The 25,230-nt window shown below is 44.5% G+C and overlaps 1 protein-coding gene and 1 non-coding gene across 2 annotated transcripts in view; both read left to right on the top strand.

The window, feature by feature from the left end:
- Window positions 1-25,230, top strand: part of TAFA5 (TAFA chemokine like family member 5) — a 202,530-nt gene that overhangs the window by 151,636 nt on the left and 25,664 nt on the right. The window contains exon 3 of the mRNA XM_038756480.1: window positions 22,959-23,086. Within this exon, the coding sequence (XP_038612408.1) occupies window positions 22,959-23,086 (128 nt within the window). The remainder of the gene's footprint in view (window positions 1-22,958; window positions 23,087-25,230) is intronic.
- Window positions 19,347-19,484, top strand: LOC119937316. The gene has a single exon (XR_005453993.1). It is a non-coding gene; the product is annotated as a small nucleolar RNA SNORA7 (small nucleolar RNA).

Raw genomic sequence — 25,230 nt, 5'->3', positions numbered from 1 at the left:
CAATCCTGGAGTCTCATAAAATATAAAAGAATTCCTACAGTCGCCATGAAGCAGTGAGGCTTAGTGGATAGAGCACAAGCTTGGGAGTCAGAAGGACCTGGGTTCTAATCCAGACTCTGCCATTTGTCTGCTGTGTGACCTTGGGCAAGTCACTTCACTTCTCTGTGCCTCAGTTCCCTCATCTGCAAAATGGGGATGAAGACTGTGAGCCCCATGTGGTATTATCTTGTATCTACTCCAGTGCTTATTATAGTGCCTGGCAAATAGCAAGCACTTAACAAATACCATTAAAAAATGCAATGTAAAAACTTACTGATTGGAAGAAAGTGGATTGCCAACGTGACTTTTGATTATGTATAAATGATAATAATAATAATGATGATGATGATGATGATAATGGTATTTGATAAGCGCTATGTGCGAAGCACTGTTCTAAGCAGTGGGGGGATACAGGGTGATCAGGTTGTCCCATGTGGGACATATAATCTGCACAGCCTGCCATTTCCTGCCATTAGCAAGTTTGTGCAGGTGGAATCAACAGGATTTAGTTATGGATTGAATATGAGGCCATTTCCCCCATCACTCCCATCTATAATTTATTTGACTGCCTGCCTGTCTCCCCCTCTACTCTGTTAGCTCCTTGTGGGCTGGGATCTTGTCTTCCAAATCTCACTGTGGGCAGAGTTCATGTCTACCAACGCTAACATGTTGTACTCTCCCAAGCACTTACTGCAGTGCTCTGCACACAATAAGCACTCAGATATGAATGATTGATTGAACTCTGTTGTTCAAGCGTTCAGTACAGTGCTCTGGACAGTAAGCATTCAATAAATACCATTGATTGGATCAACCAATCGTCCAGATGGTTTCAATGGGAGTGTCATTAAGGGTCCGATTGGTCATTAGCAGGAGTCTAATTAGTTATTTAATGAAGGCACAGACTGCCTCTTCCTCTTGTCCCCCCAACAAAGAACTGAAGATAGTTCTACAGTTTTTAATCAATCAAAAATCATGTCTCAAACACTGTAACTCTGCTGTCAAAATGAGGTCTTCTAGATAAGCTGGCAGAGAGGAGAGGAGGAAGGGGAGAAGGAGAAGAGTTCTACCTACTCTGTTGTACTGTACTCTCCCAAGTGCTTAGTACAGTGCTCTGCACCCAGTAAGTGCTCAAATAAATACAATCGACTGATTGAGGAGGAGTGATCTGGGTGGACAGAGCAGGAATGGTGAGAGCTGATTGCTGTCAGTGGTTGTAAGCAGGCACAGAGTGTATGACAGCAGTGTGGTTTAATGGTTAGAGTCTGGGCCTGGGCATCAGAAGGACCTGGGTTCTAATATCTGCCCCGCCACATCTGCTGTGTGACTTTGGGTAAGTCACTTCACTTCGTTGTGTCTCAGTTCCCTCATCTGTAAAATGGGGATGAAGGCTGTGAGCCCCATGTGGGACAGGGAGTGTGTCTGACACGACTATCTTGTATCTAACCCAATGCTTAGAACAGAGCTTGGTACACAGTAAGAGCTTAATGAACACCACAAGTATTATCGATTGAGCACTTCGTGTTTGCAGAACAATTTACAGAACATTTGGGAAAGTACAATGTAAAACTCTGATCCCCACTGTCCCCATAAATCTCTGAAATGCAGTTTGCAAAATTAGGAATATGAGCTCAATGCAATTTTCTCTGTGCAGCTTTTATTGCTTGGCTTACGATATTCTTTGTTCATCTTTTTTCCTACGAGCCTATGGATTATGCAGAAGTGTATTAGGGCTCCTAATTGGTCTTAATGAACCTAGGGTTGCCAGGGAGACACCCTGGGAAGGAATCAGAACTTACAAAGGTCAGCAAGTCTGGAGTCAGTGCCCTTATAGACCCTCCTGGGAGATTTCTTCATCCTGGCATTTTGGCACAACTTAAATTCCATTTCCCTTCAGTAACCAGGCCATCCGATGTGTATTTGGATGTCCTCCCATCACCTCGAACTTAACATGACTAAAACTAAACTTCTTATCTTCCCACCCAAACCCTATCCTCCCCTTAACTTTCCCATCACTGCAGTTGGCACCACCATCCTTCCTGTCTCACAAACCTGTAATCTTGGCATTATGCTTGACTCCGCTCTGTCATTCAACCCACGTATTCAGTCCATCACTAAATCCTGTTGATTCTACCTCCATCAAGCTAGGTAAAATCCACCTTTTTCTCTCTATCGACATTGCTACCACATTAATCCAATTACATTTCCTATCCTGCCTGAATTACCATATCTGCCTCTTCTCTCACCTCCCAGCCTCCTGTCTCTCTCCACTCCAGTCCATACTTGACTCTGCTGCCCAGATTATTTTTCTACAGACATGTTCCCCACTCCTCAAGAAACTCCAATGGCGGCCTATCCACCTCCGCATCAATCAAAAACTCCTCACCATTGACTTTAAAGCACTCAATTCCCTTCCCCCTCCTACCTCACCTCACTACTCTCCTACAACTCACTCCACACATCTCACTCCTCTAATGCTCTTCTCCTCACTGTCCCTCAGTCTCATCTCTCTCATCACCGACTTCTCACCCACACCCTACCTCTGGCCTGAAACGCCCTCCCTCCTCAAATCCGACAGACAATCACCCTCTCCCCTTTCAAAGCCTTAATGCAGGCCCATCTCCTCCAAGAGGCCTTCCCTGACTAAGCCCCCATTTCCTCTTCTTCTCCCTTCTATGTCGCCCTGACTTGCTCCTTTCATTCATCACCCCCTCCCAGCCCCACACCACTTATGTCTATAGCTGTCATTTATTTATTTATATTAATGTCTGTCTCCTCCTCTAGGTTGTAAGCATGTCGTGGGCAGGGAATGTGTCTTTTGTTCTGTTGTACTCTCCCAAGTGCTTAGGACAGTGCTCTACACACAGTAAGTCCTCAGTAAATACAGTTGAGCGAATGAATGAATGAGCCAGGTACATAATTGCTGGAAACCCCATCTTGTAATGACTGTCTCCCATTCTTAGAGAAGCAGTGTGACTCAGTGGAAAGAGCCTGGGCTTTGGAGTCAGAGGTCATGGGTTCAAATCCTGTCTCTGCCAATTGTCAGCTGTGTGACTTGGCCAAGTCACTTAACTTCTCTGGGCCTCAGTTACCTCATCTGTAAAATGGGGATTAAAGACTGTGAGCCTCCCTTGGGACAACCTGATCACCTTGTAACCTCCCCAGTGCTTAGAACAGTGCTTTGCACATAGTAAGCCCTTAATAAATGCCATTATTATTATTATTATTATTATTATTATTATTATTATTATTATTACTATTCTTTCTTCCTCCTCTTCATCCAACTTTGGACTCTAATTCTAGTACCAGAAAGGTTGACCACACTACCTCAAGGTCCTGTTCTGGATCTCTTTGACCGGTCCACACACAGAATTTCTGGATCATGTCCATCAGCAGACAAGTAGCGGAGCCAGGGTGAATCTGGGCTCTATCCTCTAGACCATGCTGCACATCAATCAACCTATCAGTGGTATTTATTGAGTGCTTCCTATGCTCAGAGCACTGTACTAAACACTTGGGAGAATACAACAGAGGTGGTAGATGCTTCAGTTGTATTTATGGAGCATTTACTCTGTTCAAAGCACTGTGTGAAGCACTTGGGAGAGAACAGCAAACAGACAGATTCCCGGTGCACGACAAGCTTACAGTCTAGAGGACATTACCTGTTCTTAAGGAGCTTCGAGTCAAGAGAGACCTCCATTACTGCCTAATCAGTAATGACAATAATAATAACCGTGGTACCTGTTAGCCATTTACTATGAGCCGGGCGCTGTCCTAAGCACTGGGTTGGAGACAAGCAAATCAGGTTGGACATAGTCCCTGTCCCACATGGTGCTCACAGTCTTAATCGATGACAACTTCGTCGTGTAATTACAACAGCCCGAAGACTGACTGACTTATCTGCCGCTTCCCCTTTCATCCACGGGGCATTGCCCATCGACGTTGGAGCTGGCTTTTGTGTGGCGTGACAGAGACGTGTTCGAAATGAAGAGAGTGAGAACCGAATGGAGAGAACATTTAATACAATTACATTTCCCGGAATAGCTGGAGCTGTGATCTTGATGTATCTTCCGGCTTATTGGTTTTGACGTGGCCGTTGCATATTAGTCACCGTCTTCAGCATTAGAGCTCCTCTCGGTCTGTGGTTTTGTGCTACCCTACTGATGTTTATTTATCCTACCGCGTTTCCTTGAATATTGATGCTCTCCATTGCCCTCACACTGAATTACAACACACCGTTCGTTTAATTCACTTTCACTTAGACGCCGACTTGGCAGGGGAACTAAACTCCAGGAGTCTGGGAAAGAGAGGTTTCAAATGTGAGCTCAGATCCTCCAGTTTCCAGATCATCTCTAATGATAGTAATAATAACGATGACAATAATAATGATAATGGTCTTAAGTGCTTACTAAGTGCCAAGAATTGTACTGAGTGCTGGGGTGAATACAAGATAATCAGATCCCACATTAGACTTACTCTCTAAGTAGGAGGGAGAAAGGGTATTGCATCCCCATTTTTCAGATGAGCGAACTGAGGCTTAGAGAAGTGAAGTGACTTGACCAAGATCCTACAGCATGGGAAAGAGCCTGGGAAAAGGAGTCAGTGGACCTGCGTTCTAATTCCAGCTTCACCACTTGTCTGCTTGTAGGGCCTTGGACAAGTCACTTCTCTGTGCCTCAGTTACCTCATCTGTAAAATGGGGATGAAATACCTGCTCCCCTCCTACTGAGACTGTCAATCAATCAATCAAACATATTTATTGAGAGTTTACTGTGTGCAGAGCACTGTACTAAGTATTCGGGAGAGTACAACGTTTCCTCTTGGTTGTGGGGAGGAAACATGTCTACCAACTCTGTTGTATTGTACTCTCCCAAGAGCTTAATACAGTGCTCTGCACTTATTAAGCACGTAAAAATTTCAATTGATTGTTAGATTTCCTCTCAGACCCTGTAGTCTTACCACCACGTTCATTTTTAGGGGGAGCTTCTCCCCATTCTCCACAGTTTTGGAGGTACTACTTAAGTTTTTGACAAAGAACCGGGACCCATTTGCAAGGAAGTCTCACCGCCCCCGCCCACTTAAGGAGTCCAAATCTTAATATTTTTTAAGGCTCATTGCAATCTGTCATATCATGGCACAGATTTCCACTGTGAAAATCAATCTCTTCACAGAAGCTTCCGTGCCTTTGTACTTATACAGTCTGAAGATCCAAGAGACTGTAAGCTCGTTGTAGGCAGGGAACGCGTCAGTTTATTGTTATATTGTACTCTCCCAAGCGCTTAGTAAAGTACTTTGCACACGGTAAGCGCTCAATAAATAAGATTGAATGAATGAACGAATGACCCATCAACACGTTTGCAGCCTTTCTGTTTGAAGTTGGAGAATCTTAGGAAGGTCAAGAACCGCTGCAGAGATCTGACAGCAGTTATCATTTATAGGAGGTATTTTCAAATGGGATAGTGGTGGAGGTTCAACGGAGGTGCTGACTCACTAATTCTCTGAGTGAAAATGAAAGTCTAAAACATATGTAAATGGAGTCAGGACTCCCATCTAGCCCTTTCACAAACAGAAAAGAAAGGCTTGTAAGAGTTGGGTAAACACAGACTATAACTCATTTGTTTGAGGAAGTTGTTTAAGGATCAAATCCTTTTCATTTCATCAGCTGCATTTTCTGTCAGAATGAACTCCAATAGCTTGACCTCTTCAATAGGGCCTACTTGCTTTCCAATCATGAATATACTCGCCTTAATGAATTTAACTCATTCAGCACAAAGTCCATCTTTCCTATAGGTAACTTTTTAACTGAGTCCACAGGTTAACCCTGATTTCTCAGTATCCCATCCAGGAGAAAATTCTTTTTTGGATGGTGAGCCCTGTTTTGGAACAGAGACCTTGTCTGACCTGATATCTATGGCAGTGCTTAATTCAGTGATTGTCCTCATAGTGCTTAACAGATGCTATTATGATTATCACTATTATTGTATGACAGGCCCTTTTCCATGTCTTTACAAATATTACGCATTTCTTAACTATGGCAGTGAATCTGAACATAGACTTTGAATATTTGGTATGGATGTGTCTGCAGTGTCTGCGGTGTGCATAGTGGCTAGAGCATGGGCCCGGGAGTTAGAAGGTCAAGGGTTTTAATCCCGGCTCCACCATTTGTCAGCTTGGACGAGTCACTTTTCTTCTCTGTGCCTCAGTTCCCTCATCTGTAAAATGGGGATTGAGACTGTGAGCCCCATGTGGGACAGGGACTGTGTCCAGCTGGATTTGCTTGTATCCACCCCAGCGCTTAGTACACTGCCTGTCACAAATTAAGTGCTTAACAAATACCGTAATTATTATTGTTATTATTATAATGTATGTCCTTGATTTTATCAGGGTGGTGAAACAGACAGTCCTTACCTGTGGTACTTGTTAAGTGTTTTCTATATGCCAGCCCTTCTAAGGGCGGCACCTGGAAAGTTTCCAGTACTCTACCAGTCTTGACTACGGGAGGGAGAGTCAAGCAGAGGCCTATCCATTCCGTTCCTAGCATGGCCAGTGGCTAGCAAGTAGAAGGCAATCTGTTACAAGTCAAAACTCACCTTTGCTGGGTAGCAGCAGCAGGGGAGAGAGTCAAGTTTGGAGACTCAAGTTTACTGAGTGGAAGGAGGCAATGGTAAACCACTTCTGTATTTTTAACAAGAAAACTGTATGTATGCGCTACCAGAACAATTGCAGATGGAGGTGGGACATTCTGGGAGAAACGGGTCCATTGCATCGCTATTGATCGGAGACGACTCGATGGCATAAAACATGACATGACATACAATAATAATTATGGTATTTGTTAAGGGCCTACTATGTGCCAAACACTGTTCTCATGCCAGGCATTGTAGTCTGTAGACTGTAAGCTCTTATTCTCATATTCATTCATTCATTCATTCAATTGTATTTATTGAGCACTTACTGTGTGCAGAGCACTGTACTAAGCGCTTGGGAAGTACAAGTTGGCAACATATAGAGATGGTCCCTACCCAACAACGGGCTCACAGTCTAGAAGGAGGGGACAGACAATTAAACAAAACATGTGGACAAGTGTCAAGTCATCAGAATAAATAGAAGTAAAGCTAGATGCACATCATTAACAAAATAAATAGAATAGTAAATGTGTACAAGTAAAATAGAGTAATAAATCTGTACAAGCATATATACAGGTGCTGTGAGGAGAGGAAGGAGGTAGGGCGGTGGGGGATGGGGAGGAGGAGGGGAAAAAGGGGGCTCAGTCTGGGAAGGCCTCCGGGAGGAGGTAAGCTCTCAGTAGGGCTTTGAAGGGAGGAAGAGAGCTAGCTTGGCGGATGTGCTGAGGGAGGGCATTCCGGGCCAGGGGGAGGACATGGGTCGTACTCTCCCAAGTGCTGTCCCAAGTGCTTAGAACAGTTCTTGGCACATAGCAAGTGTTTAACAAATACCATAATTAGTAGCACAGTGTTCTGCACACAGTAAGCACTCGAGAAATGCGATAGACTAACCGACTGTGCTAAATGCTGTCGGTATGGACACAGTGTCAGTTCCACAAGGGATTCACAGTTTAATCAATCAAACACATGTGCAGATCACCGTACTAAGCGCTTGGCACATAGCGCTTAACGAATGCCATTAAAGAAAAATAAAACACAACTCTCTTAACGGAGTGCTACTCCTCGACCTTTGAAGAGCTCTCAAATCCAAACAGCCCCATCTAAGATCACTTCAGTAAAGTGACAGAGCTAAGTCGGAATATGTCCGGTAACAATGCATGCTCACGCAGGCAGAGAAGATACCAAGTGGATTGAGACTCCCTGACTCTTCACTCTTTGAAATGGATTTGCGTTTCCCATCCCGAGATGCTGTTAGGCAAAGCTCGGCCCGCTGCTTAGATCCTCATTTCAGATAGTTGGTTATCGAACACACAAGTACCATCGCTCTGCATGAGATTTTTCGCCGTTTAACTCTCCCTGGGATGGGGAAGAAAGCATTCCTCCTACTCCTTGTCTATGAACTCTGTTGTATCGTACTCTCTCAAGCGCTCAGTACGGTGCTCTGCACATAGACTGTTTACTCCTAGAGAGCAGGGATTGTGTCTGTGAGCTCATGTATCCTCTCCCAAGTGCTCAGTGCAGTGTTCTGCAAAGAGTAGACTGTAAACCCCTTGAGGACAGGGATTGTGTCCACTCATTCCATTGTCCTCTTCATTCAATCATATTTATTGAGTGCTTACTGTGAGCAAAGCACTGTACTAAGCGCTTAACCAATTGCTTAGTACAGTGTTTTGCACACATTGGACTGTAAGCCCCTTGATGGTAGGGGTCAAGTGAACAGACTCTACTATGTTCTAATACTAGCAATAATAATAGTGGCAGTAACAAGTGGCAGTAACAATAATAGTAAAAATAATAATAATGATGGTGATAATTAAAAAACACCCTGGAATTTGTACAGTACTCTAACATTCTCATGACCTATTTCACTCCCTACTAACATCCCTACAAGATAGGGAGTGGAGGTGTTAAGATTTCCAATTTAAAGATAAAGAAAGCCTGGAGAGTTAGTAGACATGATTTCTATCCTCAAGGAGTTTAAAATCTAGCCAGGGAGAAGAGACACTGAAAGAAATTACAGCTGGTAGCAATGTGGATTAGTGGAAAAAGCATGGATCTAGGAGTCCTAGGACCCCCACTCCAATTATGTCTGCCACTTGCTTGCTGTGTGAACTTGGACAAGTCACTTCACTTCTCCAGCCCTCAGTCTCCTCCTCTGTAAAATGGGGATTAACGTGGTACAGAGATTGTGTCTAACCTGATTAGCTTGTGTCTACCCCCGTGCTTGACACATAGTAAATGCATAACAAATACCATCATCATTATTGTTATTATTATTCAGCTTATAATGGGCAGGGAAAGTGTCTGCTAATTTTGTTGCATCACACTTTCCGAAGGGTTTAGTACAGTGCACTGCACAGAGCAAGCACTCAATAAATACTACTGACGATGATTGTGATGTGGCCAAGGACCAAACCTACGTTCTCGGCCTCCTGTCTACCATTTCCTTACTGTTATGCCTCCCTCTGAGGAGAGGAGAGAGAAGACAGCATACTTCTGGTCATCAACCTTAATTGGAGCAGAGAACATCTCTGTCAACTCTGTTGTATTGGACTCTCCCAAGTGCTTAGACCAGTGCTCCGCACTCAGGAAGTGTTCAATAAATTCCATTCTACCAATTCTGTCATATTTGACTCTCTCAACCACTTAGACCTGGTCTCTGCGCAAAGCACTTAATAAATTTCATTGATAATGATGATGATTTGGCTCGGGATCAAATGTGCATTCTCGGTCTCCTGTCTGCCATTTTCCTATTTTTTATGCCTCCATCTGAGGAGAGGCGATCATACTTCTGGTCATCAACTGTCAGCTCATTACGGACATCGAACATGTCTGGCAACTCTCTTTTACTCTCCCAAGCACTTAGTACCATGGTATAATACTTGTTACATGCTTACTATGTGCCAAGCACTGTTCTAAGCACTGGAGAAGGTACACGTTAATCAGGTTGGACACAGTCCCTGTCCCCCATGGGGCTCCCAGACTTAATCTCCATTTTACAGATGAGGTAACTGAGGCCCCTAGAAGTGAAGCTACTTGGCCAAGGTCACACAGCAGATGTTTGGCAGAGCTGGGATTAGAACCCAAGTCCATTTGACTCCCAGTCCTGTGTTCTATCCACTAAGGTCATACAGCGCCCTGCACATAGTAAGCACTCAATAAATACCACTGATTGATTGAGCAAAGGTGGTTCTCGTCAACAGCTCTGGAGAAGAGGTTTGGCAGGGAGGAGGATGAGGTTAACAGCAGAGATGAAGCTCATGGATTATCTGTGGAGTTCAGTTATCCACTCTTACACCCTCCTTCCTGCACTTTCCGTGGATAAGTAAGAGCCGACTGCAAACCCAAACTAGATCCTTGTAGAAATCCTGTAGACTGTAAGCTCACGGTGGACAGGGAACGCGTCTACCAACTCTGCTGTATTGTCCTCTCCTAAACACTTAATACAGTGCTCGGCACACCCTAAGCACTCAATAAATACAATTGACCGATTGACTGATTGAGCCTTCTTGGTTCAGCTATTTGGAGGATTGCATTTCCACATTTTGAAGCCTCCCTTTCCAAATCGCTTCTGTCAGCTTGAGCAAATTTGTTCATGGAAATTATTTGAAGGAGCTTGTCCTCTTTCTTGAGGACTCAGTCAACTTTTTTTTATGGTATTTGTTAAGTGCTTACTATACGCCAGTCCCCTGTCTAACCATTGGAGTAGATACAAGGTAATCAGGTTGGACACAGTCCCTGTCCCATATGGGGCTCACAATCTTAATCCCTTTTTTTTTTTTTTTTTTACAGATGAGGTAACTGAGGTCTAAAGAGTGAAGTGACTTCCCAAAGGCCACACAGCAAACAAGTGGCGGAATTGGGATTAGAACCTAGGCCCCCCTGACTTTCTGGCCCGTGCTCTATCCACTAGGCTACGCTGCTTTTCTAGAAGAAATTATTCCTAGAGGAACAATCCAACAAGTAGCTTATAACAAACTTCCCCTTTCTTCATTCTAATTTTATTTCCTAACCCACTGGGTTTTTTTTTTAACACGGTAATCATGAAGTTCTATATTGTTATCATTCATATGTTGTCTTCCTGCTACGTAGCTAATGAATCAGTGTAATCATAAAACCACTCCAGAGAGAGCACTTCTTGAAGGTGAATACATTTCATTGAAACTACTAAAAGAAGAAGTAATCAGGGTGGGTGTCATCCAATCAAAAAACCCTAAAGATTGTCAGATAAAGAAAGCCATGCTTGGGATTTAGGTTCCTCTGTGGATTCTCTCCTGTCGATCAGTCAGCTAATCTTATTTATTGAGTACCTACTGTATTCCGAGCCTCGAACTAAGCGCTTGGGTGATACAATTGTGTGGCCTAATGGAAAGAGCACAGCCTGGGAGTCAGAGGCCCTGAGTTCTAATCCTGGCTCTGCCTCTAGCCTGTTGGGTGACCTTAGGCAAGTCACTTTGCTTCTGAATTTCACTTTCCTTGTCTGTAAAATGGGGTGTGCTATCTAATAATAAGGATAATGGTGGTATTCGTTAAGCGCTTATTATGTCCAGAACTATACTGAGCAGTGGGGTAAATACAAGACTTGCCCAAGTCTCCCAGTAGATAAGTGGAAGAGCCGGGATTAGAACCCAGGTCCTCTGATTCCCAAGCTTGGGCTCTTTCCACGAGGTCATACTGTTTCTCAGTACCTATTCTCGCTCCTGCTTAGACTGTGAGCCTAGGGTAGGATAGGAGCTGTGTCTGACCTGATGAACTTGTATCTGCCCCAGGGCTTAATAGACTGCTTGGCACATAGTAAGCGTTTAACAAATACCATAATTAATTTTAATATCTTTGTTCATTATTAGTCCTTAGTCACAATAATGACCTCTAAAGAGGTCAGTCTAGAAGAGGAGGCAGACAATAAAATAAATTACAGATAAGAAAAGGAAGGAAAATGGAGATAAATATATATATAAATAATAATAATGGTATTTGTTAAGCGCTTACTATGTGCAAAGCACTGTTCTAAGAGCTGGGGGGGGGCACAAGGTGATCAGGTTGTCCCACATGGGGCTCACAATCTTAATCTTAGGCCCAGAGAAGTGAAGTGACTTGCCCAAAGTCACACAGCTGACAAGTGGCAGAGCTGGGATTCGAACCCATGATCCCTGACTCCCAAGCCCGGGCTCTTTCCACTGAGCCATGCTGCTTCTCTAAATACCATTGAAAACATACATATATGTGCACAGAGCACTGTGCCAAACACTTGGGAGAGTACAGTACAAGAATGTTGCTAGTCTAGAAGGAGAGGCAGACAGTAAAATAAATCACATAAAAAAGGATGGAATGCAGATATATATATATATATATATATATATATATATAATAGATATAGATATATGTGTTATCGATGGTATTTTTTGAGTTCTCACTCTGTGCAGAGCACTGTGCTAAGCATTTGAAAGATTACAAGAGTGTTGGTCGACATGATACCTGCCCACATGAAGCTTACAGTCCAAAGGGAGAGACAGATGTTAATGTCTTTCACTGTTGCAACACTATTCCCTGCATTAAAAGAAATCTTGGATGGCACTACTTTTTTTGCCGTTTTCCTTTGCCGGGACAGTGGGGGGAATTTTAGACACAGACTTCGTCGTCTGTTCAAAAAAAAAAAGTCACTAGGCTCTGATAAGCATCTATTAACCCTTCTGTGATTGACGGCAGACACAAATCCAGGAGACGGCCCTGACATCCACCCCAAGCGAGATTTATCGGAGAGTGGTATATTGAGGGATTTTCTTATCGCTTTTCCCTCCCCGTGAGATCAGGCCGACAGCCTATCGGGGAATATTGCCTTTCTGAAAATGTGCCGCAAAAATACATTCTTGACGCTATCTTTGGCGGACAGTGTTTCATAAACTGGTGATGTATGTTTTTTTTGAAAGCTATTTCCGGGTTTCGTGTTTTAGTGCCCCGCGATCGGTGATGTTCGGTTGGGGTGAGCAGGTGAGCAGGAGAACGGGAGGGACGATGCACTAGACGCCCCCCCCGCTCCCCTCAGCCACGCTCAGATAAGCGTTCCGTCGAAAATATGCAAATGAGGCCATGTGTTCCGGGAGCAAAGATACACATGGGTTGTTTCGGTTTTTCATCTTAGAAATGCAAATGGGCCTTCCTCGGGTTTTTCGGTGGAGAGGCCTTGTTATTTAGGGATTTTCTGAGTCTAATTTGGGAACAGGATGTCTGCTTCAGCACTTGTTTCATTCCATTCCTGCGTGCAACCCATTTCATGTTGTCTTTTATTTCATCATGCGGGGAGGGAATTTGACTGTGATGGGCGGACTCGGGTACAAAATGAAATGCTCGCAGTGAGGGAAAAAAAAAATTACGGTATTCATTAAGTGTTTACTGTGTGCCAGGCACTGTTCTAAGTGCTGGGGTTGATGCAAGCTAATGAGGATGGACACCGTCGCTGTCCCACATGGGGCTCACCGTCTTCATCCCCATTTTACAGATGAGGCAACAGAGGCCCAGAAAAGTGATGTGACTTGCCAAAGTCACACAGCAGACAAGTGGCAGAGGTGGGATTAGAACCCATGACCTTCTGACTTCCAGGCCCATGTTGTATCCACAACACTATGACTCTTCTACCATTCAAAAATTCATTATAAATTCACCTTGCATCATCCCCATCAGTACCGTCATCATCAGTGCTATTTATTGGCATTTCTATCCATCCCAGCATTTAGTACAGTGCCTGGCACACACTAAGAGCTCAACAGACAGCAGAATTATTGTTATTACTATTTATTATCATTGTTATTATTATTGTCTTCCCAATGACATCATCTGGCAATGCTCTCATCTGCCTTCCATGGGTGAGAGTGTCTCCATGGGCCATGGCGAGGGAGACACGAGTGACCTGTCACCCCTGAGCTCCTCCCACCTGATCACCATGAAATGTTCTCTGGGGGAGGGTGCTCCCCCGACCTCCTTCACATCCCTCCCTCATGGAGCCTGAAACAGTGGCACCGTTCTCTTTAACATCCGGGAAAAGGGGGCCAATTTGAATGGATTACAAATGAAAACAAGGGTTAAATTGTAGTTTCTTCAGGCATTTAAAATACACAAGCAGGTAAGCAGATGTTTGGGAGTAAGAATGTATATGTACACTCTTGGAGCGACCTGATCCGTGAATGCATAATTCATTTTTCAATGTATTATTAAAATGTTTCTTTAGAGATTACATTTCCCCAGTTTGATGTGTGTAGGAAACCTGTTGCATCCACCTCTTTTAGTGAGCCGGATGATTTCTAAAGCCAACCTACTCTCATTTTCCGATGAATGACTATTCAATCCCTCCGGGCCTCAGATCCCTCCGATCTTGAATGCCCTCCTAAAAATGCTCCTTCCTCCAGGAGGCCTTCACTGATTAATTTATTCCAGCCCGTGTGGCATAAACCCAACTTTAGCACTCATGCATTATGAACACAGCCTCAGCAGAAATAATTGAGGAATAATTACTTCAAGCAGCAGCGAGGCCTAGTGGATAGAGACAATTCTGGGAGTCAGACGGTCATGGGTTCTAGTGCCGGCTCCGCCACTTGTCTGCTGTGTGACCTTGGGAAAGTCACTTCACTTCTCTGGAGCTCAATTCCCTCATCTGGAAAATGGGGATTAAGAGTGTGAGCCCCCCGTGAGACAGGGACTGTGTCCAACCCGATTAACTTGTATCAATCCAGGCTCTTAGAAGAGTGCCTGGCACATAGTAAGCACTTAACAAATACCATTAAAAAGATAAATAACAGCTTGGAAGTTCCCTTGGGCTCAAGCTGGGCTATGGTGGGAGAAGGGAGCAGATAGGGAAGAAGGAGCTAGCTGATTGGAAACCTCAGAGCCAGTGAGCAGGAGTTTTGGTTCAATGCGTGGCTTAGTGCTCTCCAGTGGAGCTCCGACCTTCCAGAGAGGAAGCCAATTCTCAGTTGAAACGGGAGTTGATTGGAACCTTTTTGAAAGTAGAAAAGGAGTATTTGTAGATGAACAGATTGCAGCCTTCCTCCAAGTGGGGAGATAATACAATTTAGTTGGCCGCGGATACTATGAAACCATTTGCAACAAAGGACCGGGAGAGAGAATCAGCTCATAAGGGGCACACTCCAACCTCAAGGTCACACGCTAAATACATTTAAATCGTCCCCACAGTTCTCTGAAGAAAGCAGCTGGGATGAAGAAGGATTTTAATGGCTCCTGTCAATGGCAGTGGTCGGGGGGGGACTTAGAATCAGATCATTTTCATCTCTCTTACAGAGGGCAAGTATATTCCCAGCCATCAGAGAAAGACTGATTTGATTCTACAGGCACCGGGCCAGAATCAATTAAAGAAGGGGTGGATTGGTGAAGTCAGTTGCCCGACCTGAGGTGGAGGTAGGAGGGGATCTCTCTTAAAGTCTCTCTTTTGAGTCTCTGATGGAAAATGCAACAGCAGAGACTAGTTCTGCCTTGTCACGCTCCCATCCCATGTTATCACACTATCGCTTGGTTCGTATTTCCCCAGGTTCTGCACATTGTACGTTAGGAAGTCTCCCTGCTACTTCTGTTTTCCAATCCCCCTAGGACCAGGAATGGAATCATTTCATTCATTCAGTGGTATTTGTTGTGTGCTTACTGTGTGCAGAGTGCTTGGGTGAGTACAATGAAACAATAAACAGATATATTCCCTGCCCACAACGAGCTTACAGTGTAGAGGGGGAGACAGACATTCTGTCTGTCAGCTGGAGACCTCCAGAAGCGATTCAGCTATAGTTTCTGGAGCCCCTGGGACCACCAGAAAAGGAAATGGAGATACTGGAAACCTTTTTGGCTTCTAGCTTTCCAATCCATACTGTTCTTTCTTCTCCCACACAGAGCTCTAAGCGCAGGGCTAGACATAAGATAATCGGGTTGGACACAGTCCCCGTCCCATGTGGGGCTCCCCGGTCTTAATCCCCATTTTACAGATGAAGTCACTGAGACACTGAGAAGTGAAGTGTCTTGTCCAGGGCCTCACGGCAGACATGTGGCAGAGCCGGGATTGGAACCCAGGTCCTCTGACTCCCAGTCCCGGGCTCTTTCCACTGGGCCATGTGGAAGATTCAACTCTTCTTGTTCAAAGGCGTTGGAGAACTCACTGGGCTCTCTGTGCTGAGGAGTTAAGAAGTCACCCTTTGACCTTCTTTTCTACCAGACAAGGAATCTCAGTGCCTTTGTGCTCTCCCTTTAATCTCTGGGTCCTCCCTACTTCCCCATGTCCCTTGTGAAAATACTAAAGCACAGACAAGAGTCGTCTTGCCTTTTTCAAAGCCTGATATGTGGTATAGCCCCCATTCTGAAGACCCACTCTTCCTTGACAGTTGACCCCTCAGCCCAACCGCTTTGAATAGTAAACACAGAATTGTGCTTGTCAAAGTGAGCCCCTCTCAAACTCATTAATGGGCCACCCCAGCCTGGAATTTTTTTAATTCTATTTTTTCCCTCATTAACTTGCAAAATTCAGTATCACCAGCCAATCTCCCAGCTTCCGTGTTAGGGTGTGGAGCTCTGGACTGAGCACTTGGTAGAGCATAATAGAGTTAGTAAACGTGATTTCCACCCTCAAGGAGCTCACGGGATTTTGTGTGCAGAGCACTGAGCTAAGCACTTGGGAGAGTCCAGAAGAATTAGTGGACATGACTTTTGCCCTCAAGAAGCTTACAGACTAGCAGGGGAGATGGACACTAGAATAAATTTCAGAAAGGATGAAATATAAAGATCTGTACATAGATCAATCCATCAGTGGTATTTATTGAGCACTTGCTATGTGCAGAGTGTTTTACCAAGCTCTTGGGAGAGAACAAGATAATGGAATTAGCTGACATGTTCCTTGCCTAGAACGAGCTGACAGTACACATAAGAGCTACGGAGTTGTGAGGACTTTTGTGCTTGGTAGTAGTGGGGAATGTAATGAAGTAATCTTGGAAGGCCTCTTGAAGGAGATATGATTTTTAGGCTTTGAAGTTGGGGAGAGCAGGGTTAGGTCTGAAGGGAAGGGCGAGAGAGGCTTGGGCAGCAGGGATTTTATCTCTTTATTGCTGTACTGTACTTTCCAAGTGCTTAGTTCAGTGTTTAGTTTGGTGCTCTGAACAAGGTAAGCGCTCAATAAATACGATTGACTGACTGAATGAATGATTGAGTATGAACTCATCTTCTACACTGTGAGCTCATTGTGGGTAGGGAATGTGTCTACCATCTCTGTTGTATTGTACTCTCCCAAGCACTCAGTACAGTGCTGTGCACACAGTAAGCTGTCAATCAATACCTCTGATTGATGAACAAGGCTTCGTCTGCTGGGTGCTGTGTCTGTTACCTCTGTGGAAACTCCCCAGCATCTAGTACAGTGCTCTAGCCACTAAAGCCTGCAATAGTGCTTCTTTTTGATTGATGGCAGAGTCAAAGCGTTGCTTAAAGAACCACCTGAATGAACACAGAATAGGGTGGAAGAGCACGCTTTCTTTTCAGCCGCTAGATTGCCAAATTGGATATGCTCTTCAATAGTCTCAGTGCAAGACATTCATTTCATTAAAAAAATGTAAAATAATAATAATAATAATGGTATTTGTTAAGCACTCACTATGTGCAAAGCACTGTTCTAAGCGCTGGGGAGGTTACAAGGTGATCAGGCTCTCCCATGGGGGGCTCACAGTTTTAATCCCCAGATGAGGTAACTGAGGCACAGAGAAGTTAAATGACTTGTCCAAAGTCACACAGCTGTCACACTGTGACAACTGTCACACAGCTGACAGTTGGCAGAGCTGGAATTTGAACCCATGACCTCTGACTTCCGAAGTCCATGCTCTTTCCACTGAGCCACGCTGCTTCTCCAAATGATTTATGTTTACTGAAAAGGACTGACTTAGTTCCGCATTAATGCTACCATTTCTTTCCTGACTCCACCTGGAGTGAGGATGTGTCTTCCTGAGGAAAACGGGGATTTGAGCCCCTCAGTGTTTGAGCATCCCCTCCTCCTTCAGTCCATCTGGTCTTCCCGGGCTGCTGGATGACCTTGGGGAAATCATTTAACCCCTCTGGGCCTCAGTTTCCTCATCTGTGAAATGGGTATCTGAAACCCTCAGGGGTACCAGAAATCCTGCCTTTTCTAATCCTCTAATCCAATCAATCAGTGGTATTTACTGAATGCTTACTACGGACAGAAAACTGTACTAAATGCTTGGGAGAGTACATTACAGCAGAATTAGCAGACATGTTCCCTGCCCATAACGAGCTTATAGTCTAGAGGGGGAGACAAACATTAATATAAATAAATAATTTATGATACATAATTGAAAGATATGTACATAATACTACATATTCTATCTAGTCTTCCTGGGCTGCTGTGTGACCTTGGTCAAGCCACTTAACCTCTCTGGGCCTCAGACCCCTCTTCTGTAAATGGGTAGCAACACATGCTCTACTCTACCTCACAGGGGAGTGGGGAGAGCACAGATAAGGAGTGTGAAAGAACTTTGGGAAATGAGTGCTGCGCAAATTCAAGGTTTTTATTATTAAAAATAAAATACCTGTGTATCATTATGGATAAAGTTCTTCTGTCAAGCATTGCAAATGGGATTTCTGGAGGCTAGCGAATGAATCTATTTTAATCCTAGGACTTGTCCCCTGTATTTCATTTCCTTGTGTGCGTGGCTGGGGCGGGGGGTGATGCTTGGGTGCTTGCCTCATAATTGGAGTGGCATAAAGCGTATCTCAATATTTGACTGTGACAAGAAAATGATGCATTTTAGTTGAGACATCCCTAAAGATGTAATGAAATGTGAGATAAAAAACAAGACCACTAGAGATTTTTTTTCCTCTGTTGTGTAGCAGTTCCACGGGTCTTGTGGACAGAGCCCGGGTTTGATATTCAGGAGAAATGGGTTCTACTCCTCACTCTGCCTCTTATCTGCTGTGTGGCCTAGAGTGAGTCACTTCACCTCTCTGGACCTCAGTTTCATCATCTGTAAAATGGAGAGAATGATAATGCCTGCCTCTTCCTAGATCACAATGATGTTGTGAGGATAAAAGAAGGTCTTTTCATTCCCGACTGTAAGGTTCTTGTAGACAGGAGTCATTTCTACCAACTTTGTTGTATTATAATGGTGGTGATTTTGGTATTTGCTAAGCACTTTCTATGGGCCAGGCACTACACTAAGAGCTGGGGTGGATACAAGCTAATTGGGTTGGACACAGTTTCTGTCTCACTCCAGGCTCACAGTTTCAATCCCCATTTTCCAGATGATGTCACTGAGGCCCAGAGTAATAATAATAATAACAATAATTATGGTACTTGTAAAGCACTTATTAGTGAAGTGACTGGCCCAAGGTCACACAGCAGACAAGTGGCAGAGCTGGGTTTAGAACCCATGACCTTCTGATTGCCAGTCCCATTCTCTATCCACTATGCCATGCTGCTCCCTGAAATTGTATTCTCCCAAGCATTCAGTACACTGCCCTGGGCACAGTAAGCACTCATTAAATACTATTTATTGATTGATTGTTAATTTGAAATTCCCATGGAAAGGTCAAATCACTCTGCAGTCCAATGTGTTATCAAAGGATAATTTTAAGTAATTTGTTTTCAATTTTTGATGCTTCTGGACTCACTGAATTTGCATGATTTCTAATGGAAAGATCCCCCTCTCAGAGTCACACCTGGAGAGTTTCCAGTCCTCTACCAGTCTCGACTATGGGAGGGAGAGTCAAGCAGAGTCCTACCCATTCCAGTCCAAGCTTGGCCAGTGGCTAGCGAGTGGAAGGCAATCTGCTACAAGGCAAAACTCAGACCTGTGCTGGGCAGCAGCGGCACAGGAGAGTCATCATCATCATCAATCATATTTATTGAGCGCTTACTATGTGCAGAGCACTGTACTAAGCGCTTGGGAAGTACAAATTGGCAACATATACAGTCCCTACCCAACAGTGGGCTCACAGTCTAAAAGGAGAGTCTAGGGCGAAGACTCAAGTTTACTGCGCGGAAGGAGGCGATGGTAAACCCCTTCTGTAATTTGACCAAAGAAACTCTATGGATCCAGTACCAGAACGATTGCAGGTGGAGGTGGGGCATTCCGGGAGAGATGTGTCCGTGGTGTCGCTATGGGTTGGAGATGACTCGACGGCTTTAGACAGAATGGAAAGAACAGCAGCTGGAAGTCAAATTCTAATCTCAGCAATGCACTGAGTTGATTTGTGACCTTGGGCACACCTTTTAATCAATCAATCAATCATATTTATTGAGCGCTTACTGTGTGCAGAGCACTGTACTAAACGCTTGGGAAGTACAAGTTGGCAACATATAGAGACAGTCCCTACCCAACAGTGGGCTCACAGTCTAGAAGGGGGAGACAGAGAACAAAACCAAACATATTAACAAAATAAAATAAATAGAATAGATATGTACAAGTAAAATAAATAAATGAATAGAGTAAGAAATATGTACAAACATATATACATATATACGGGTGCTGTGGGGAAGGGAAGGAGGTAAGGCAGGGGGATGGAGAGGGGGAGGCGGGGGAGAGGAAGGAGGGACCTTTCTGGGCCTCACTTCCTTCATCACTGAAATGGGGATTCAATACTTCTTTTCTCTCTTAGTTACCTGGTGAGCCCCATGCGGGACACGACCAGGTTTGCTCTGATTTTTTTTTCTTTCTTTTTTATTTTAATGGTATTTAAGCACATACTATGTGTCAGGCACTCTGCTAAGCACTGGGGTAGATACAAACTAATCAGGTTGTTGGACACAGTACAGGTCCCACATGGGGCTCACATTAAACCCCATTTTACGGGAGAAGTAACTGAGTCCCAGAGAACTGAAGTGACTTGCCCAAGGTCACACAGCAGATGGGTAAGTGAAGGAGTGGGATTAGAACCCAGGTCCTTCTGACTTCGAGATCCGTGCTCTATCCACTGGGCCACACTACTTCTTATGATTATCTTGCATCGACCCCAGGCTGTATCACAGTGATTGGGAACATGCATGGTAAGCGCTTAATAAATGCCGTCACTGAAGTTGCTATTGGGTTTATTCCACCTTCCTCAAGTCCTTGAGTTTAGGGCAGGTCTCCTCTAAGTCCGGATTTGCCCACCCAGGAGATTCCTGGCCCTTGCTGCTCACAGGCTCCGAACAATTAATCAATCATTGGTATTTACTGGGCACTTACTATGTGCAGAGCAATGTACTAAGCACTTGGGAGAGGACACTGCAACAGATCGAATCTTTCTGGAGCCTCAGTTTCACCAGCTCTGGATGGGGAGTTGATCCAGGGACGGACTAGTTTCCTGGAGGATTCTGGATAACTGTGCTCACCAAGCTCATGTCCGTTTGGTGTTGAAAGGTGACTTATCCCACTGCCGCCACTCCTAATTCCAGAGGCTCCCAGCGCCTGGTTTCTCCCCGACCCTTTATTTCTAATGGGAGAGATGCACACTGGATTTGAGAACCTCTGGGATTTCACAGCTGCGTTTGTTGCTGCGGAGATCTCAGATAAATTTTGGGCCTCGGCCGCAGGTAGAACTCCCCGCTGTCAGCCATCTCAGAACTGGCGCTGCCGGAGGGAAACGTGGGGGATGGAGCGAGAGAGAGTGGATGGCTCTGTGCAAATCATCGCTGCTACTGCAGAATTAACCCCAAAGCCTTCATCCTGCTAGTGATAGGACTAGCTTTCCCTTCTGAACTGTTGATGTCTGAGGAGCAGGAGGAGGAGTAGCATTAGTAGTAGTAGAAGTGGTAATAGTAGTAGTAGTAACAGCAATATTAGCAGCAGTAATGGCCATATGAGTAGTGGTAGTGCTAGTAGTAGTAATAGTAGTAGCAGTGGAAGTAGTAATAATAATAATGATTACGGTTTTTGTTAAGCACTTACTGTGTGCCAGGCATTGTTCAAGGAGCTGGGGTGGATACAATAATAATAATAATTATGGCATTTGTTAAGCACTTACTATGTTCCAGGCACTGTACAGAGAGCTGGGATGGATACAATAATAATAATAATTATGGCATCTGTTAAGCACTTACTATGTGCCAGGCACTGTACAAAGACCTGGGATGGATACAATAATAATAATAATTATGGCATTTGTTAAGCACTTACTATGTGCCAGGCACTGTACAAAGTGCTGGGGTAGATACAATAATAATAATAATTATGGTATTTGTTAAGCACTTACTATGTCCCAGGCACTATACAAAGAGCCGGGGTGGTTTTAAGCAAATCGGGTTAGACACAGTCCCTGTCCCACATGGGGCTCACGGTCACAATCCCCCTTTTAAAGATGAGGCAACTGAGGCCCAGAGAAATGAAGTGACTTGCTCAAGGGCACACAACAGACAAGTGGTGGAGCAGAATGGTAGTAATAATAATAATAATGATGATGATGGTATTTGTTAAGCAATTACTATGTACAAAGCACTGTTCTATGCACTGAGGGGGGGGGGGATACAAGGTGATCAGGTTGTCCCACGTGGGTCTCACAGTCTTAATCCCCATTTTACAGATGAGGGAACTGAGGCACAGAGAAGTTAAGTGACTTGCCCAAAATCACACAGCTGACAATTAGAGGGATTTGAACCCATGACTTCTGGCTCCCAAGCCCGGGCTCTTTCCACTGAGCCACGCTGCTTCTCCTGTAGTATTAATGGTAGTAGTGGTAGTAGTAGTATAAGCAGTAATGGTTTTAGTAGTGGTAGTAATGGTAGTAATGGTAGTAATAGTGGTAACAGTAGTAATAGTAGTGATTGTAATAGTAGCAATAGTAATAGTAGTAGTAGAGGTAGTAGCAGGGAAAATCTAGCCCAGCCAAAAGAGCAGTCAGAAATGTCCCATGTGGGACAGGGACTGTGTCCAACCTGATTTGCTTGTATCCACCGCAGCACTTAGTACAGTGCTTGGCACACAGTAAGTACTTAACAAATACAACAGTTATCAGCAGCGTGGCTCATTGGAAAGATCAATGGCTTTGGAGCCAGGGTTCAGGGGTTCAAATCCCAGCTCCACCAGTTGTCAGCTGTGTGACCTTGGGCAAGTCACTTTACTTCTCTGTGCCTCAGTTCCCTCATCTGTAAAATGGGGATTAAGACTGTGAGCCCCGAGTGGGACAACCTGATCACCTTGTAACCTCCCCAGCGCTTAGAACAGTGCTTTGCACATAGTCAGCGCTTAATAAATGCCATCACTATTACTATATCGCTTGTACCACAGCACGTTTGCCAACCGGTTTTTCTTTTCTTCTCTTTTGCCTCTTCCACAGCACGAATTATAAAGACAAAACAGTGGTGTGATATGCTTCCATGTTTAGAAGGAGAAGGCTGTGATTTGTTAATCAATAAATCAGGCTGGACCTGTACGCAGCCTGGGGGACGGATAAAGACGACCACGGTAAGTGGAACCCATTCATTCCTCAAGGGGGTGGGCCGCCGGCCTTGCCGCCATTATGAAATAGAAGGTTCACTGGAAGTCACGTCCGTTAGAGGATCATCATCATCAATCGTATTTATTGAGCGCTTACTGTGTGCAGAGCACTGTACTAAGCGCTTGGGAAGTACAAGTTGGCAACATATCGAGACAGTCCCTACCCAACAGTGGGCTAGGAGTGTTATGACTGGACCTGCGGGCCGTTCAGGCGCCTACTGGCTATTTGGTGGGACCGCTCTAAGGAGAGAACGAGGGAAGCCATCTGTGGTCTCCCTCAACAAGTCTGAGAGGGGTTCGAGTTTCCCAAATCCAAGCTGGCCCTTCTTTTCTCCAAGAGGAATCCATATTCCACAGAGCTCAAAGGCCATGGACAAAATTCTCATGTGGAGTCCTTGGCTTCCATCCTTCCCTGGTTCGTTACCTGAAAGTCGAGGAAGGAATTCCCTGCCAGTCTAGGAGTACTTACAGGATCTTCCTTGCTCTGGAATCTCTGAAAGTACCAGAGAAACAGGAGAGCAACCTGTCAACTTGAGATTTAGAGAAACAGCACTGATCAAAGGTTCCCATCCCCTCCTCCCTACCTCATTCCCCTCCCCACAGCACCTGTGTATATGTTTGTACAGGTTTATTACTCGATTTATTTTACTTGTACATATTTACGATTCTATTCATTTATTTTGTTAATGATGTGCTTCTAGCTTTACTTCTATTTATTCTGATGACTTGACACCTGTCCACATGTTTTGTTTTGTTGTTTGTCTCCCCCTTCTAGACTGTGAGCCCATTGTTGGGTAGGGACCGTCTCTGTATGTTGCCAACTTGTACCTCCCAAGCGCTTAGTACAGTGCTCTGCACACAGTAAGCACTCAATAAGTACGATTGAATGAATGAATGAATGAAAAGAAGAGGTGGTTAGGTTAATAATAATCGTGGGTTTTTTTAAGCACTTATTGGGTGAGTCACCGTATTAAGTGTTGGGGTGGGTATGGAATTTTTCAGTGACCTCATGCAGTTTTCAACCCTCAAGATGTCTCTAATTCTGTGAGAGACATGGGAAAATCCTTCCTCTTTAAAAGTGAATAGTGTTTGAAGATGTTTATGTTGTGGCACGATGCGTTGAGAGATACAGAATAGCAAAACATGTAAAAACTATCCCCTGGGACATTCCCCAAACATAGCTGACCCACCGGGGGAGATGTCAGGAATGGAACAGGCCTCCGGCTGTGGACTGGAGAGTTCAGTTCTCAGCTGGTCAAACCCTCATCAAGTGTTGAGACCACCCTGGACTCCATCCTGTCTGGTGTTTGGCATTTTCAGCATGTGGACCTTCCCTCCATCTCAGCTCCAGCCTCCAAGTTCCACAGCTGCTTACCATTATGTAACACTCGTAACCAAAGCAGGTTGGCTCAGGGGAGTCTGGTGTTATTGAAGATTAGCAGCCACCAGATGATCGCTTCCGCAGCCCAATTCCCCACCAGGCCAGCGGGATTCGTGAGATGCAAGGAGAGGGATTCATTCGCCCACGTGGCGATGGTCTTCAAAAACCATCATGGCTGCCTCAAAAGGTCTCCTTCCTTGGCCCTAAAGAGGGAGAGTTCAAGATTGTAATGCCCTGCTACGATTCATCCCATGAAATCAAACTGTTGGGGGGTAATTTAATAGTGATAAAAATAATGACAGTATTTGTTAAGTACTTACTATGTTCCAGTCACTATATTAAGCTGAGGGGTGGATACAAGCAAATTGAGTAGGACACAGTCCCTGCACCATGTCGGGCCCACAGTCTCAATCCCCGTTTTCCAGATGAGGTAACCGAGGTCCCGAAAATTAAATTACTTGCCCAAGGTAGCACAGCAAACAAGTGACGGAGCTGGGATTAGAACCCATGACCTTCTGACTCCCAAACCTGGGATTTCAGATGAAACAGGTTTGCCTTGGGTGATAACATGATTTCCCAAGCGCTTAGTACAGTGCTCTGCACACAGTAAGCGCTCAATAAATGCGATTGAATGAATGAATGAATGACTATCTTGTGCTTAAAGGGGAGAGATCCAAGTGTGGGGGTGATGGAAAAGGGAGAGGGAGAAGGGGAAATGAGGGCTTAGTTG

The sequence above is a fragment of the Tachyglossus aculeatus genome, chromosome 14 (genome assembly GCF_015852505.1).
Source record: "Tachyglossus aculeatus isolate mTacAcu1 chromosome 14, mTacAcu1.pri, whole genome shotgun sequence".
NCBI classification, from domain to species: domain Eukaryota; kingdom Metazoa; phylum Chordata; class Mammalia; order Monotremata; family Tachyglossidae; genus Tachyglossus; species Tachyglossus aculeatus.
The sequence above is the reverse complement of the archived record's forward strand: the minus strand, read 5'-3'. Positions and strand labels throughout refer to the sequence as shown.